The 18037-nt window shown below is 28.8% G+C and overlaps 1 protein-coding gene across 2 annotated transcripts in view; it reads right to left on the bottom strand.

Moving 5' to 3' along the window:
• Window positions 1-3862: 3862 nt before the first annotated feature.
• The window catches only part of LOC132919241 (uncharacterized), a 38754-nt gene continuing 24579 nt past the window's right edge, over window positions 3863-18037 (bottom strand). For both annotated transcript variants that reach the window (XM_060980644.1, XM_060980645.1), the window contains 8 exons: window positions 14692-14903; window positions 11475-11556; window positions 11173-11283; window positions 10737-11074; window positions 10443-10660; window positions 7159-7313; window positions 6983-7073; window positions 3863-6067 (listed from right to left, as the gene is read on the bottom strand). In XM_060980644.1, coding sequence (XP_060836627.1) covers window positions 5563-6067; window positions 6983-7073; window positions 7159-7313; window positions 10443-10660; window positions 10737-11074; window positions 11173-11283; window positions 11475-11556; window positions 14692-14903 — 1712 coding nt within the window. In that variant the 3' untranslated portion in view covers window positions 3863-5562. The remainder of the gene's footprint in view (window positions 6068-6982; window positions 7074-7158; window positions 7314-10442; window positions 10661-10736; window positions 11075-11172; window positions 11284-11474; window positions 11557-14691; window positions 14904-18037) is intronic.

Raw genomic sequence — 18037 nt, 5'->3', positions numbered from 1 at the left:
TATAGAATCATAATAAATATTCATAAAACCATAATTATTATTGGAAGCAAATTCAATAATATAATATACAATAATAACTATACGTGGTACTATATACTACTATAGACGTAATAATATGTTAATAGGTATTAAATTAATATATATTTCTTATAAAAATATGATGAATCGTTGTACAGCTAATATTGTTAATTCTTTTAGTATTTACTAATTTATTTACACAATGAAATTCACCGGTTTTTAATATTTTTTGTACTTATTAATAAATTAGAAATAAAAGGAAGCGCAAAAAAAACATAAAAATACACAGAATAATGCAAAAAAAAAAACCGTAAAAAAATGCAAAAAATTTAGATTGCGGTCTGATTGTATTGACAGGGCTGCGAACAGGTGTTCTACTCGCAGACGCTATCCCACTACTGCTCACCGCGGAGACTTTTGGCTGCTGGGTTTCCCCCCTGGCCCGATGCGCCTCTCCTTAGCTAACCTGGGTACAGCGGGCTACCCCGCTGGACCCATATTGACGACAAGCTTAGCGCGGACGTCCGTTCAACGCGGACCGACCTGCCACAGTTGCCCCCACCTCAAACCATCCACGCAATCCGACCTCCGAGCAGCCGGATTACAGGAGCGCGCCGCCGCTCCCAGTCGAATGAATAGACTAAAATACTTATATTTAAGAAAATTCTTCTCATTTGTTGACGATGATAATCATGTTATAATTTTGTTATATATATATATTTTTTTTAAGAGAATATTTATTCAATTTTTTAAATTTATAAAACAAAATAAATATTGACGTTACTACAATTTTTTACGATATTAGTCCGGAACGTACCTATTTATCCAGGTCGTATTTGACTGGAATCAAAATATTCTATATTTTAACGGAATATATAATCCCGGAAAGTATATTTCCTGACCGTATAATTACTGATTATTATTATACGAGCTGAAAAAAGTTTATCATGGGTCATATAATATATTTTACTATAATTTAACTATTATTATTTGTTATTCATAATTTCTAAGTTGTTATTACTTTTTTGAATGATAACAGATAATGTGTAATACATACATTTTGTTTTAATATTCCGATGCATTTTTCTATAATTCGATAATCGATATCTATAAGTACACAAATTGAATTTTGAATGATTGTTATTTTAAAAGTTTAGTCGAGTGGAGTTATTGGAATCCCAACATCTTGTTAGATGCCTACTCACTATGTGGTCATACTACTCTGGCCTCTGTGCACTCCACTATATTATGCTCATCAAAAATTTTATTACTTATTAAGTTATAAATAATTATAATTTTATTAAAATAAAATTCCTAGAAAAATATTTTAACTTAGAGTATGAAATTAAAAACGTATGTTATCATCTAAAAGTTAATACAGTAGAAAATTAAAAAAAAAAAAAGATAAACAATATAGGTAGTTTTTTTTTTCAAAAATATATTTAGATTATAAACTCATTGTACTTATGCAAAAATGAATATTTTTCATAAAAGAAATACATTTTAAGGTAGCTGCTAATGAATACAATATGTACTTAATGATACATTTCCTCGTTTATGTGTTATATAACTATATATATATGAGTGTAAGTATTAAGTGTTTAGTTATGCCTTATATAATTACATAAAAGAAATGATATTCACCGTACATATTAAAACATTAAATAAGCATTTATTAAATATATTAAATAATAATTTATTTATTTCAATAAACCTAATACACTTGTAAGCTATCATATATTATAATCTTAGGCAAGTATGAAAATATTTATGTTTATGTCTCTTCAGCTGTCCGTTCATTCTGATCATTGCAGTGAGTGGGTCCCATTTCAGTATTTCACTAAGTTGAGTCGTAGAACCAAAAAATAAACATTTACTCATATGTAAATTGAAACATCGATGTGGGTGTGCGACTAAATTATTAACCGGAAGCCCAAAGATTCCATCTGTTCTGCGAATTCAGCACCTGTTCGCCTACACCCTATAGATATGCTACGTATACCATCATGAAGCACAAGCTGTTACTGAACAAGAAAGACAATTATAAAAAACAAGTGCACATTAGTATAGTATGTAACAATTTGTGGTGTACAAATTCTATACCGGAAGTAATTTGGGCTTCCATTGTCAAACTATTATTATAATAGTTATTATGCGGTGACATACGGTTGAACCATTATCAGCTTGACCGTCAGCAATGTATCGAACGAAAATTTCAAATCGTATTTACTATTTTGTTTATAACATGTTTGTGTTAATCAACGCTAATTTTATAGCCAAATTAAAAAAATAGAAATAAAAATAAATTAAGGTTTGTAATTAATTTGTCAAGATTTCTTATATTTTTATTTCAATAAATCAAATCATTGATATCGTTACAGCCTTGCGGCCTATCGATGCATATTATCTGAAAATATTGACATAATTTTTAGTTATACCTACATGGCATAGATACAGTGCATATTATGTTGTATTTTGGTTGACTTATTAGTAGGGAACGGATTTAAAAGCAAATTGCATTTTTTTCTGAATGTCCGAAAACATTGTTTTCCAAGCACAATGTTAATTTATTACATTAAGGAATTTAAAAAAGTAACTTTTATTTTGCATTTTTTTTACATTTTTAATGCGTTTTTTTTTGTTTTTAAATCATTTTTATGTAGGAATTTATAAATTTGATAACAATTAAGCAGCACCTGATTATGCAGTGCTATTATGAAACACTGGGTAAAAGTATAACGAAAAATCTAAATTGTATATTCATTTTTTGTAAATAATTTTCAGAGTAAAAATAAGATAGAAGGACTAGAAGATGATGAAATGATACGAATAATTAATACCTATAAGAATAAAAATTTATATAATTAAACAAATTTTTTCAATATTAAAAATAATTTTAAGAACACATTTAAAAATTTCTGTTGTGAATGTATTAATCGTATTTTTTAAGGCATTTTTCTTGTTTTTTGAATATTTAAATCCATTCCCTACTTATGTCTTATTAGCTATTAATAATTTAATTACGGACGATGATTTAGAATTAAGTAGGTACATAATACATAAGATACTTATAAAAAATGTATTTTATTTTTAACAATTCAAGTAAATAAAATAAACAGATAAAGTAGTTCGTATAGGATCCAAAGTAAATATATTACGTAGGTCAACATTTCAAAACCCATTCTCGATATAAAAAACATTGGATCGATGTATATGATGGAATAACATAATTAAGCCAAATAATGATCATTGTGCATATCTACAGTACCACGACAATTTTACGTAGGTACATGAAAATATCTAACATTGATAATAATAATTGGTAGTTATATTAAAAATAACAAATGTACCTATAACATGTTAATGTATTTATATAATGAAAAAAAAATCAAAAAGTATGGAGGGGAGGGGGTTTAACTCCCAAATGAAGGTACTGAAGTCACACTTGTCTTTTGATCATAGATTTTACAATGAGCAATTTCGTTCTCTACAGTCTACACTACTAATTCAATACCTACCAGATCATATATAAAATATATAAATGCGGTTTTATACATCACCTGCAAACTGCATATTAATGCATTAATGATATATTCATTTATTATTCATTATGATGGTGCAAACTTTAGAACTGGGACTGCATGATTTACGATATAGATGAGAATTTTTTTTTTAATTATTGAAGTATTATAAAAGAAGATTATTAAATTTGAAATATCTTCCAAGCTATTAGAGATCAAACATTCCTTTATTATACACAAAACCTAATGATAAATAGATTTAAATTTAAATACTATTTTACTCAATTAATATTATTGGTTTGTTATACAAATTCAAAAAAACCTTTAAGACAGAAACAAAAGATTTATAATGTTTTCCGCTAAAACACTATTATATTATTACAATATGTATTTTTTATTTTTTTTACGGAACATAGATTACTCAATGTGTATACATACATCATTATGCTAGTTGAAGCCATTCAAATAGCGATCAACCGTAAATAATACCACTTACAATACATACAATGTGAGGTTTACATGTAGACATTTTGTATTGACTATATGAAGGATGTGGCTAAACATACTGTGATGTGTACAAGCTACCTACAATACAGAAAAAAATAATAAAAATATGTAGTCGGCTTACGTAGATTCGTCATTTTGTATAATATATTAATAAACATTCAATAGGACGAACATAAATTTAAAATACATACCCGGTTTATCGGTATAAACATTTTGTAACAAAATCTTTAGAAATCAAACAAACAAACAAACAAACAAACAAACAAAATAATAATAATAGTAATCAAACAGAACATGTTATATACATTACACAATATATAATATATATAAAATATATTCACACATATATCACAAAATAAACTAAAAACTAATTAAAAAAAAAAAAAAAAAACACTCCAAAATGACAATTTTGAAAAACAAAATCTGTCTAAGCTCTTTGGACAAATTGTACAGGTATCTACAATGTTTGTAAATGAACATTAAAATTGAGTATATAAAAATAACATTTAGTGTAAGTACAAGAGAAAAGGTATAAGATAGACGATACATAGGATAGGAAAAGGACAGTATAAGGTTTTTTGAAAAAACGTAATTTAATTCATAGATGGTAAGGATAAATGCATACATGTTTTCCGAAAAATGTTTTCGAACGTCAGGAAAAAAAAGAATGAAAAATAAAATTAAAAAAAGTACATTTTACATGCTCAATGTATTATGTTTGACACATAAAGCATCAGATAACTTATATTTTGGTCAGACAAGTCGAAGTTATACAATACAAATGAAACGCTAGATGAACCTACTCACATAATTCATTTGTGTGGTATTGTTTTAAAAAATATAAATAAATTACAACAGTAAAAACTAACAATGACGCAACACTAAGACACGTAAGTCACAAGATTTAAGTAATATGGTATTGTGGTCACAGGGAATAAAATAAAATTTAGGCATTACACCTCTATCTCTCAAAAACTAACGAATTTAAATAATAAAACGCTGGTTCATTAGAATTCATCATAAACATTTAAATCTTAAAATAAAAACATAGTTACACTGTGTAAGCGATACAATTAAAAATTAATAATTATTATATTCTCTTGACATTTTTAAAAAAAAATTCTCCCTAAGACTCGGTCAATTTTTTTTTTTTTAAAGAATTCAGTCTTAAGAGTTACTAAAGAAAAAAAATACACACACGCTCGCGCTTTTAAAAATAAAATAAAATCGTAATAAAAATTCAAAACGACGTTAGCGATAAAAAGTAAAAGGTATTTTGATTTTTAAATTAAACACACATAATAATATTATATAAATATGGATTGTGGATATAACAACATTCGTACGGTTTTTGGCACAATCTAACGATAGAAAAATTAGTCTAACAGAGAATGCGTATTGTGCGCGAACATGATATAAGGATCTATATATTATATCACTTATTAGGACTTTCATCCTATCCCTCCCCCCTCTATCACCATGGGCCATAGCGTACGACAACGACGATTAAATCTTCTCAGACGATAGCCAATTCTCCACCTTGAGCCTTATCACCGCCGCCGGTCTGATCGGCGACTACCTGTACGTAGGACGGACCGCGGTTCTGTTCGTAGGCTTGCATGTGGTTGTGGTGCTCCGGCGACGAGTTGGACGAGTCCGAGCTGCACGTGAAACAGTCGCTCAGATATCGGTCGGCCGGGCCGGGCGCGAACAACTCGTCCAGATTCCGGGTAAGCGCCGAATCCAATTCCACCGACTTGTCGGACGAGCCGCCACCCGACTGCGAGCTAGCCCTGGACCGTTTCTCACCACCCGCCGGTCCTCGAGCACGCGTTCGCGATTTGCCCACCGACCGCAGACTGCTGGCTCGGCGCACCAGCCGCGTGGCGATCTCCGACGGTTCCTCTTCCACTTCGAACACGTACGACAACGAATCGTTCTTCTTCATCACGCCCAGTATCCGGGCCGGCGCTTCCGAATCCACCTCCACCAGTTGGCTGATCATCGTGTCCTCGTCACCGCTGAAAACCACATGATCGATAATATAATTAGATATATGATACGTTAATATTTCACACTTGTAAAATTGTTGATTGTGTTGGAGGGGGGGAGAAGGCTGGCGAAGCGACACAGGAAATTTATAATACATTCCGGGTTTAAATAAGACATTTTTGTGCACTCGAATACGTGAAAAATTCAAGATTTGTACTATACATAGATATTCGAAACAGGTTTATAAAATATAAATCGGAAAATTACGAAATACTCGTATATATTCGGCGACATTTTTGCAAGATATTAATGCGGACTATATTTATTTAATTCAATTGGATATCAACTATTTTTTTAATTAGGTATTAACTGTATTAAACGTTAAAGTTTTGAAATTTTAACATAAATAAATTTAATTTTTTTCATTAAAAACAATTACACCAATAGTACAAATGGCACTAAAAAAAATATACTTATTATTCGACAAACTAAAAAACGCTTCTTTGCTAATGAAAATTCAAATTTTATTAACTTAATTGGGAATTAGGAACAGTTGAAAAAAATATTTCGTTACTTTAAAGTCATAACACAAGGACAAATAAATTAAGTTCACAAAAAAAAAAATAAAGTTGTAGTGCGTTAAATTAATTAATTTAAATCACTTTAACTTTTTAATGCCCACCTATATTTTATCTTTAAAAGTACAAGTTTACAACCTACAAACTAAGGAAATTATACAATATTCATATAACAGCGATAACATTTTGTAGCACAATAACTTAATAGTGATTATAGATTATACACAATAAATTAATAATAAAATACAATAATAAATGCCTTTATACATATATCACCCCTAAGAACACGCCATGCTCAATTATGTATCGAAAAAATAATAAACAATAATGATGATAATGATGTCGGTGAGCATATAATAATAATACCTGTTTTCCGAATTTGAGCTTTCCCTGCTGCAGAGTTTCTGATAGTTGTTTTGTGCCTCTCTCATAGCTGCAAGATCTTGAGGTGTTTGGCCTATAGAATTAAACATTTTTTCTTTAAAAAAGTTGTAACAAATAGACACATACGACTGTTATTTAAACGAATTCCTGTGACTTACTCAATCTCTTCGTCGACACAGCTAAATGGTTGGCCACTTCGGTGCTCTTTTTTAGTTTCCATTGCAGTTCTTCGTTGTGACAGGACAGCCGTTTCTTCTTTTGTTTTTCCAAATCGATTTCACGAGCCATTTGATCTTTTTCTTGACTGAGTTGCCTGTATAATTCGTTAAGAGCAATGATTATTATAATATCTTTAATTTATACGGCAATATGCAGCGATTCATGTGGTTTCTTTACTAAGAAAATGATACCATAGTATTTATATTATAAAACTAAAAACAAAAACTTTGTTAAAAGTCCGTGATCTTACTAAAGCTTAATATAATTATAATCGGGGTTCGTGACGTACATCTTTGCATATTTTTACTTCAAAACAACTGTGATATATACAGATACGTTAGTGTGTTATATTTCAGAATACGAAGAGTTAAGATATATAATTTTATTTTGCGTATTTCGAGGGTAAGTGCATAATATGGCGTCAGAGTTTTCGTATAAAAGAATTATTTTAAGACGTTTGGTTATATATGTATACACCAATGTAAAAACAAAAATGAAAAAATTTAGATAAAAAAAAAGATTTACTATAAATTATAAAAAAAACTCATTTCAGAACACTTGGTAAATATGCCCAAGTAATTTTTTTTTTTATTAATTTAAATCTAATAATAAATAAAAAAACTGTTTCATATAAATAACTTTAGTACAATTAATTAATTATGACTAGAGCTCGGATGTTAATGACCAAAATTTCATTCAAATATGCATTTAAAAATTTAAAAATATGCAAATATATGCCTTAAAATATATCAAATATACCTATTTTTCAACAAAAATATGCGAAAAAATATACGCAAAAAAGAGGTTATTATTAATTCAAAATAAATTATAAAAAAAAATGCATGGTAGAAATTAATTACTATAAATATAAATATATAAACTAAAATACATGTTACGTAGGTTAAATAATTTAAATATTAAGATTACACTGTATAACAATGATTTTGGATATATTTTCAAATTTGAAAGATCTTCGACGATCTGACAGTATGTTTTTGTAAGCTGAAAATGACCTCTCCACGTCTACAGAGTTGACCGGAGCATACTTAGTTAACAATGTCGATAGTTTCTATACCTTCAGGAAGTCCATCAAACGAATCTGTTTTGCCATCTATTATTTTAGAAATTTTGGATAATACTTTATACCCAGAATTTTTGTCCAAAACTTTTTGAAATTTTGTGTATATTGATTTACCTTGAGGAGATGAAGCTGCAATTGATAATTTTTCTGAAACAACGTTTATAATGGCAACTGAACTTGATAGAGATTTCCCCTTTTCTTCGAGAGATATTAGAGCCGAAGATAAGAATGAAAAATTTGATTTAATAAAAGCTAAATTGGCTTCAACTCTACGTTCACCCATAACTTCTTGAGCTGTTTTTATAGACAAAGCATCATCGGGATCAAATTTTTCTATAATTGTTTTAATTGTTTTATATGAGTCGCAGTAATAAATAGCCGCATTCAACCACGTCCCCCAACGTGTAATCACTGGTTCTGGGGGCAAACTTAGTTCTGGTGCTTCGTCTTTAAATATGTTTATTCTTGCTGGACATTTAAGAAAGACTTTTTTGACAGAAGAAATAAGTTTGTCAACCAACGGAAAATCACTGCGGATTTGCTCAGCTACACGATGTAAAGCGTGAGCGAGACAAGTTACATGAAGCATTTTTGGGAAAAATGTTTGAATCGCTGATCCGGCCTTTACCATGTATGGTGCGGCGTCACTAACTAACAATAAAACATTATTGTGTTCTACTCCTTGAGGCCAAATTAAATTCATAGATCTATCAAAGAGTTGAGCTATTGTTGTACTATTTGTTTTTTCTAAATGTTCACAATTAACAAGCATGACTTTACCAGGCATTTCAGAATCAAGTACGCCCACAATAACATTGGCTACATAGCGGCCATCTACATCCGTGGTCTCATCGATTGATACCCAAATTTTACGATTAAAGACCTCGGCCTGTATTTTAGTTAAAGTTTTTTTATAAATATCATCTACATAATTTTTCCTTAAGGTCGATTCGTCGGGGATATTTTTAGAAGTATAATTCTCTAAAAACTCTTTGAATTTAAAATTATTTACCTTGTACAGTGGAATATTAGCTGATAGTAATGCTTCAGCAAGATCGGAATTAAAATCACTTTTCTTGTTTGTATTTTGTGTAAATAACGGTTGAACTGTACTTTGTTCGCGTCTTTTTCGGAGATTTACTGCACGCTCATGCTTTGCAGTTTTCAAGTGTTGTGTTACTAAAAATCGTTTACTTGCAGATACTTTAACTTCACACAATTTGCAAAATAATATTTTACCATCGGAACTAAATACATATTCCCCAAATTCTTTCACAAAACTACTTAAACTTGACGAACATTTCGGCATTTTGTGAATAATAATTAAAAAAAAAAAACGTGTATCAGAAAAATTGTATAGTTGAATAAACACAACAACACAACATATGAGGACTGCAGCAAACTGAAAATATTTAATGTCAACAAAATATAAACTCGTCGAAAATATAGATAAAACCCACCCAAGCAGTCAATCTATACTGTTATATAATTAACTTACCTATACCTAGGCTATAATATTAATCTATTAACGATATGCGATAAGATAATGGTCGTCGACAGGCGATTACGAGATTCGTGTATACATAGTGATATAAAATAATTAATAAATATGTGAGTATGAGATAAATATGCCATTAAATCTATAAATGATCAATATATGCATTTATATGCTCAAAAATGTCAAATATGCAAAAATATGCAAAAAAAAGTTGCATATTTGTAATATAGACTTCATGAATCAAATTTGTATCCCACTTCGGTGTAATTCTGGCTGCGCGAAAAAAATATGCCAAGTCATAAACATCCGAGCTCTAATTATGACGTTTTATTAGTATTTTTATTTTCATTGTTATTGTTATGGTATTACGGATGTAAAATTTAAACAATTTAATATTTTTTTAATATATTTTCAGTACATGTTTATACTTTTTATGAGAATTAATTAGCGCATAATTTAATGGTTTTGAGCGCTAAAAATCTCGAACTCTTGTTATTATTTTTGTGAGCCAACGCCCAACAACAATATTATACATTCGATTTATCTTTACGGTTAGGTTAAATTATAGAAATTACTATATTACTATGTTATGAATTTAGTATAATTTTATAACTATAATGGAATGCATAGCATAATATACGTACATTTCGATTTCTGACTTTCTCTGTAGCTGTACGTTTAAATCTTCTACTCGAGACTGGGCCGCTTCTAATTTTTGCAAAATTGCTGGTAAATCGTCGCCTTCTCTCTGTAATTTTTCGTTTTGTTTACGGAGGTCTTGCATTTCAGAACTTTTCAATTCTAGCACGGTTCTCAATGATTCTACTTCGTCCAATAACTTTTGATAGCCAAGACTTGTGTTCTATACAAAGAAATAAAATAGTAAAGAAATTAATTTATACTTAACGAAAATCGATTATCATGTGTAAAACAATTACTTGTAGTTTTTTGTCATCGATTAACCGCTGGTTGTCTTCTTTTAGTACGTCTCTTTCGGACTTTAACAAATCGCGTTCGTTCTCCAACACTAAAATCCTTTGGGTGAGTTCGATCTGTTTTTCTGTAGCAGACTTTTGCATCTGAGACAATTCAAGTTTGTTGGTTTGCTGAAGCTCGACGATTTGTTGGTCATGCGAAATTATTAGTTTCATTTTCTCCTCGTCAGATTCATTCCTGTGTCTATTGAGTTCTTCGTTGAATTGCAACCTCAAGTTATTGGCTTGTGCTTCGAGTTTTTTTTCTAGTCCATAGATTTCTGTTTCTTTTAAAGAAGTAACTAAAAACATAAAATATAAATTAATTTTTAGCAAGGGGACGTATGAAATCGTATTTTATAGTTTAAAAAAGTATTATATAAGACGCGACGATTCTTACTTTCATTGACGAGTTTTTCTTTAATTTCCAAATTGTTTTTATAGTCGTCGATTTCTTTTTGGAGTTTATGAATTTCTTCTTGATATTGAATACATTTTGCCCGAGATTCATCTGTAACAGTTATTGATATGTGTGTTTTATATTACTGTTATACTATATATTTATATAATTTTGATTAATAGGAAAACATGTTCTGTTGTTAAACATGCGTAATAATTTATTTTTCACTATAACGTAACGAAAAAAATGACACGGTTATGTCTGTTAAATTATATATATATCCATATACAAAAATTACATACCCAATGAACATTTGGTTGATACTAAATCGTTGTGATTTGCGTCCAACTGTTGTTTCAGCCTTGTTGTAGACAGAGCATCCATCTGAAAAAAAAGAAAAATATCGTATTGACGTAAATGACGTGACAAATCGAAATAACAAAATCAATTACCATGTTAAGACTGTATGCAAACAAACTTAACATAATAATATTCGCGTTAAGCCTCGGGAGGGTAATAGTAATGGGAAGGTAGGTACGTGTATAAAATGCCGCGAAACGAAACGGAACGACGATCGGTAGATCAAGAAGACGCAATTAAACGGTCGATCGTCCAAAGTTGTACCGATTGACATTAATACGCGTTTAGCGCGTGCATATAGGTATAATAAATAAATACCGTCGTACAGGTCCACTCGGCGGTAGACAACACTGCTACAGCTGTTTTATTATATAATTAGAAACTACGAATACGGTATATCGCTAATGGTAAACCATCATTGTCGCGTACCGTACTCGACGAACGATTCCATTGACTGCAGTGAAACATGCTCGAAAATGCGACTAGACGCCTCCCCCTCCCCCCACAGCTACTTCTCCTATCCACTACATCCGTTGGGATGCGCTCCTCAGGTTATAATATTATTATTGTTTACGGTATGGAAATTTAAAATAGTTCCCGGAAGTCGGGTCGTCATCGTCGTAACCGGAATAAACACAAGATTTATGATATATTTTTGTTTTACTCCCCCTGTGCACGATGTATCCAAAAATAATTAGATTGAAAAAAACAATCGAGTGATGTTAGAACAAAAAATAATAATAAAAGTTGTTTAGCCATATTTTTTTAACTCCAATTTACGTATATATATAAATATACATATTAAATGTTTTCACGTCGAATTCGTTCCATTAAAAATTTAACACGGACGCTTTAACTGCGTTAATGGCGTACCAAATTAATAAATAATATATATATATAAAGTAGTAAAACATTTGCGTAGGAGGCGTTTTCTATCTCTCTCTTTATGATGTATATATATATATATATAAATACTGTTGAAAATAACGATATAATAATAATAAAATAATACTTTTGATTTTCACAAAACACATTGAATAATTTCGTATTTATTTTGTTTACTATAGCTTAAAAAATATATATATTATTTTAAACAATGTACGAGTTATAAATATTTTGAAATGAATATTTGATACATTGTATAAGATACATTTTACTTTCGCCGTTGACCGCAATGATGCAACCAGATTTTTTTTAAGCAGATGTTCGTGGTAAAGTTTTATTTTTGAAGTGACTATTATTCTATGGTTCATTTTGAGAAACGATGATTAAATTATAATATTATTAATTAATAAAAACGATAAATTATGAATAATAAGTTAATAATTTTGAAAATATTACATTTTGAAATTCCCTTCTTTGCAGTATATCAAAACGATTTTTCACTTTCTCAGTTAAACGTATTTCTAATTTTTCTTGTTAAAATATGTAAATTTGGTTACTCTTTCAATGGTTTTAACAAATCGTATATGTAAAGTAAAATATTCATATCTATAAAATATAGTTAGTTAGTATTTAGTTTTGGATTATTTCTATTTTATTATTATTATTTTTTCTTTTTAGAACTTTAATTTGCTTTAAGTAATAGTTAATTAAAATATTTACACAGCGTTTCATCATTTCGAATAAAAAAATTATCTCCATAAAATGATTGATTTATAAATTGTAAAATTGAAATGTCTATGTTGGATTACTAGAAGTGAGTAAAAACATATTGTTTCAGAAAAAAAAATAGGTAGGTATAAGTACCTATACAAGATTGAACCAAATCTTGAGAGATGGGATGGAAATCGAAGTGGTGTGCAGTGCGCATAACTACAAGTACAACGGAGATGGTTTCCACTAGGTACCTATATTAAAACCGTTTTCGATAAAGAAAGAAAAAACAATACCATCGATGTCGAGAAACGTAAACATAACTCACTCCGGTACTTATCCCAACCATCACAAAACTATTCTATACTCGTGTCAGGTTTTTTAGATTTTTTTTTTTTTGTAATAAAGAAGGAGAAAAACGAGAAAACGACTTATCCTCGCCGAAGAATGTATGATATATTATTGTGCGTCGGCATTCAGTTTTTATAAATTTATAGTAAAGAATCGTATTTACTATTATTATTATATATTATGTATATGGTTCGAACTTCGGAATCAGAACGAGTTGCATGCTGAGGTGTGGTAGATGGAGAGGTTATTGGGCGGGAGAGGGGGGGTTAACTCAACAACAATAACAAAAACAACTATACTATACTGCACTATAGGTACTATAGGTACTATATCTATAACATACCATTATTATCATAAAAGTAGTAGGCACATACAGGGCGATTCTTTAAACAATGTACGCTCATTACTCAGAAAAGAATTATTATTATTATTATTATTACTATTCATTACCTATACGGGTACTATACTATACACCAAACTATTTTGTAAATCTAAGAAGCACATTACACATGCAATTCTAACACTTTAAATTTTCCGTAATATTTTTTCACTGTTATGTATTGTTGGTTGGTTATTATCGACTTTTGATTTTTTAAACGTTAACCTATATGGTTATATGTATCATAACTCATAACTCATTATAAGCAAAATACTTTTTTAAAACTGACAACGTAGTAATTTATTTAATGAATAGTTTTTTATTATTATTATTATATATAAATACAAGCATTTTTTTAAATAGTTTAATAACAAATTTTGCTGAGTACCACATCGTTTATAAATACTTAAAAATTTAAAACTATTCGTTCAATATTTACACGTTACAATATTTAGAAAAGTAATCCATAGATCTCAAAATAAAAGACATACATCTAATAAATGATATAGCCATAGGTTTTCATTGAAAAAATCAAGTTGACAGAAGTATATTTTTCTGACAAACGTAATAAAAGCGAAAAAATAAAACAATATAAACAATATTAATATTATAGAAAATATTGAACGTAATTTTAAAAGAAAATTCTGATGAAAAAACTTATACTTTTCAAGGAAAAAAAAGAATACTTTGTTGGCTGTCAAAAGAATCACACTGTATACTCCATAAAACATACCTATGCCATAATGTCTCATGTGGTCACTATAGCGATATTATGTAAATATTATCAAGGATGTGCTCGATCGTAAACAAAATCGTTAACATGTTGTACTCACGTCGTTGACGAGGTACTGGAAGAGTACGGATACCGCGTCGAAACCCTTGGTGACATGATCCAGCTGTGTCTCAACGAGTTGTAGAGTTTCTCGATCCACAACATCTCTTTTAGCGCCTTTGACTTTTGCCGCCACCGCAGTGGGGGCTGCGGTTTTATTGACTTGTGATGGTATCGTTTTGCCATCGGTTTTTGTTATCGTTAAACTGTGATCTGTAACCGATAAATTATGACGTTTTATTTTGTTAAGTTTACGCTTGATAATGAAATTTGGTTTACACTCATTACAATTATTATACGAATAAATACAATTTAACAAGTAGGTATATTCTATTACACTACACGGAACTACTAATTGCTTATACATATACTGTTGAAATTATATTGAAAGTATTTAAAACTATCAATAAAACATGTACGATAATTTGACCATTTTTTATTACTCGCATATAGAACAATAACGTTTTTGATTATAAACATTGATTAAATAATTGAACAATTATTTAATCAATGATTTAGAAAAGTTTAAAAAAAAACTTGTAATACTTAATGCACACTATACACCAGTAGGTTGTCAAATTTATATTCTATTTTTTTTTACGTTTATATGAGCTATGAATAATTATACTACCTATTTAATAAGTTAATAACTGCTAGTGTTCCTCGAGAATCAATACTATTAGCCCTACTTTACATAAGGTCAACATTTCTGACATCCCATAGACGCCACACATTAATCTAACCCATTTTTTTCCTGATACAACAATCTACATAGAAGCAATAAATTATAAAATCATTTAAATATTTTATCATCTTAATTAAATAATGGAGAAGGGGAATAAATAAGGGAATAGTAATAAATTCCTAAACAATTTTGAGCGTATTGTTCAATCTACGCCGTAATCGTATTCCATCATCGTTCATTTTCAACAATTCCCTGAAAGCTATCCGGATAAAATTATTAACTTTGGTGGCCGCACTTATATGATTTAAAGCTCAACGAGGTTATCTATACCAAGTTATGTTGTTACGTATTATAAACAAAAAGTTGAAAATTTAGAAAAAAATATTTACTGCTCATTTATGATCAACTATACCCTATAGGTCATATTATACTATTATTATTATATTATAGGTTATATTCGTATTATATATTGGTAACCAGCTTACATATTATTATTGCTTATCCTATTGGGGACAACAAACATTCTTAAAAAAATTCAAATAATACTTAAACATACACAAATATCTTAAAATTCATTCACAATTCAACAGGTACAAACACTATCGTCCACATAAAACAACCACTAGAACGCCACTTTAGACAAGTACGTCCTCGTTACTTAATTTTTTTATAAATAATAATACCACGATAATTTAGTTTAATCTATACTAATTACTTAATTACTACAACTCACTTCATAATTTAAGATAAATTATATTATTTTATCGCAGTTCATAAAACCATTTATATTTATAGATAGCGTAAGCTACAAATGTCTTATTGTAATAAATTTAAAAAATAATAATTATAACTTATGATTAATAATTTCATAACTCAAAAGATTCTATGAAATATATTATAAGTACTTGATATATAGTAATAAATAATAAAAATATATAGGTATATTAGATTATTATAATTAAAGACGCAATGCATAACTATGAGAATTATAATTTATAATATAGTTTTAAAATATTGTATAATGTAAACCTCCTAATGTAAGACACATTTTATTTAGTTATAGAAGATATTTAAAAAGTTATATATGTGTGGCATTAAATTTAATGTTGAAGATACGAGTATAAACTTGAAACAAATTAAAAGTAAAATAATAAAATTACCATAAAGTATACATTTTAATATTTTATGGAATAATCTATAAAAACCGTGTCTATAAATTTAAATAAACGTGTGTAATGGCTGATAAGGATATGCATTTAAAATCAAAGATAATATATCTTAATACAGTGTTAAAATAATTTATGGTTAATTTAATATCGATAAATTTGAATATGTGCATAAATTGATTACCTAATATTATAATAACACAAATACGAATACCGAGGGTTGTTTTTCTAAGTATAAATATCAAAAATAATAACAATCAATATATTTAATTTAAAAAAAGTACAATAAATTAACGTGTTTAACATGTCGAGTTCCACCACAGAATAAAATATATAAAGTTTAATATGTAATATATATATAGATAATAATTTTTAAATGCATTTGTTTTTGTAGCATTATATATAATAACAATTATCATATTTATATTAAATCATTTAAATCCATTATTAAAACGTGAGCGATTAATTCCAATAAAATACGTTAAACTAGAGTCATTGTATACGTGTATATATAATATTAGAAATCAATAGAAAGTTCACACAATTCGAAAAATATTCTAAGTTGAATCAAAAAAGTTTAAGATTTTATTGTAGCTCGGAGCTTATTTTTTACTGTTAAATTTCTTTTATATAGTTATATACGCCAAAAATATGAAAAATGACCTGCACATCTTACGATTGTCAAAACAGTATATTATATATTAAGTTTCCCATCAATATAGATGTTGTACAAAAACGTTTTAGATTACTCAACGAAAACAACAATATAATATATTATAATGTATGCTAGACCGAATATTATAGGTCCGCTCAAATTTCAATGATATAATATGGATTAATTTATTTGATACCTGTCACAATATCGTTTTCATATAATGATCGAGAATATTTTAATATGATTACTATTATGCCGTTGAAGTCGTTATTTTTATTTTTAGACAATAATACATAACATTAACGATCGTTAACAGTTCCAACTCTTAAATGGTCAGAGACAAGCACTGCAGCATTCTGGACACATATATGTTAACATTGTTATTTATTATGTCACATTCGAAAACACTATATTATGTAAAAAAAATATATCTAATCTACATGTAGTTGTTAAAAAATCCTATTAAGGGCGTATTCATACCTAGGAAACACACCATATTGTAATTCCGAATAAAAATCACAGTCGAACAAATTGCGGACACGGCTAAATTTATCTCAGTAAAATGCAGGTCATAGATCGAAACGATAACATAAATCATTAATAGACCAAAAAATACTAGCAAACAAGTATTTAAACATGCCCAGAAGAAGGATTATAACGATGAACTAAATAAAAAGCGATTATATTATATCGCTATCGCTATAACAATATTATACTATACTACATACCTAATATAATTCAAGTTTTAATAGCATTAGATACCACTGAATAATATCTAATAACTACAAAATTATAATTATTAGTTGCTAGGCTATTCGAACCAAATGGTGTAGTACATTGT

The sequence above is a fragment of the Rhopalosiphum padi genome, chromosome 2, assembly GCF_020882245.1.
Source record: "Rhopalosiphum padi isolate XX-2018 chromosome 2, ASM2088224v1, whole genome shotgun sequence".
Lineage (NCBI taxonomy): Eukaryota > Metazoa > Arthropoda > Insecta > Hemiptera > Aphididae > Rhopalosiphum > Rhopalosiphum padi.
The sequence above is the reverse complement of the archived record's forward strand: the minus strand, read 5'-3'. Positions and strand labels throughout refer to the sequence as shown.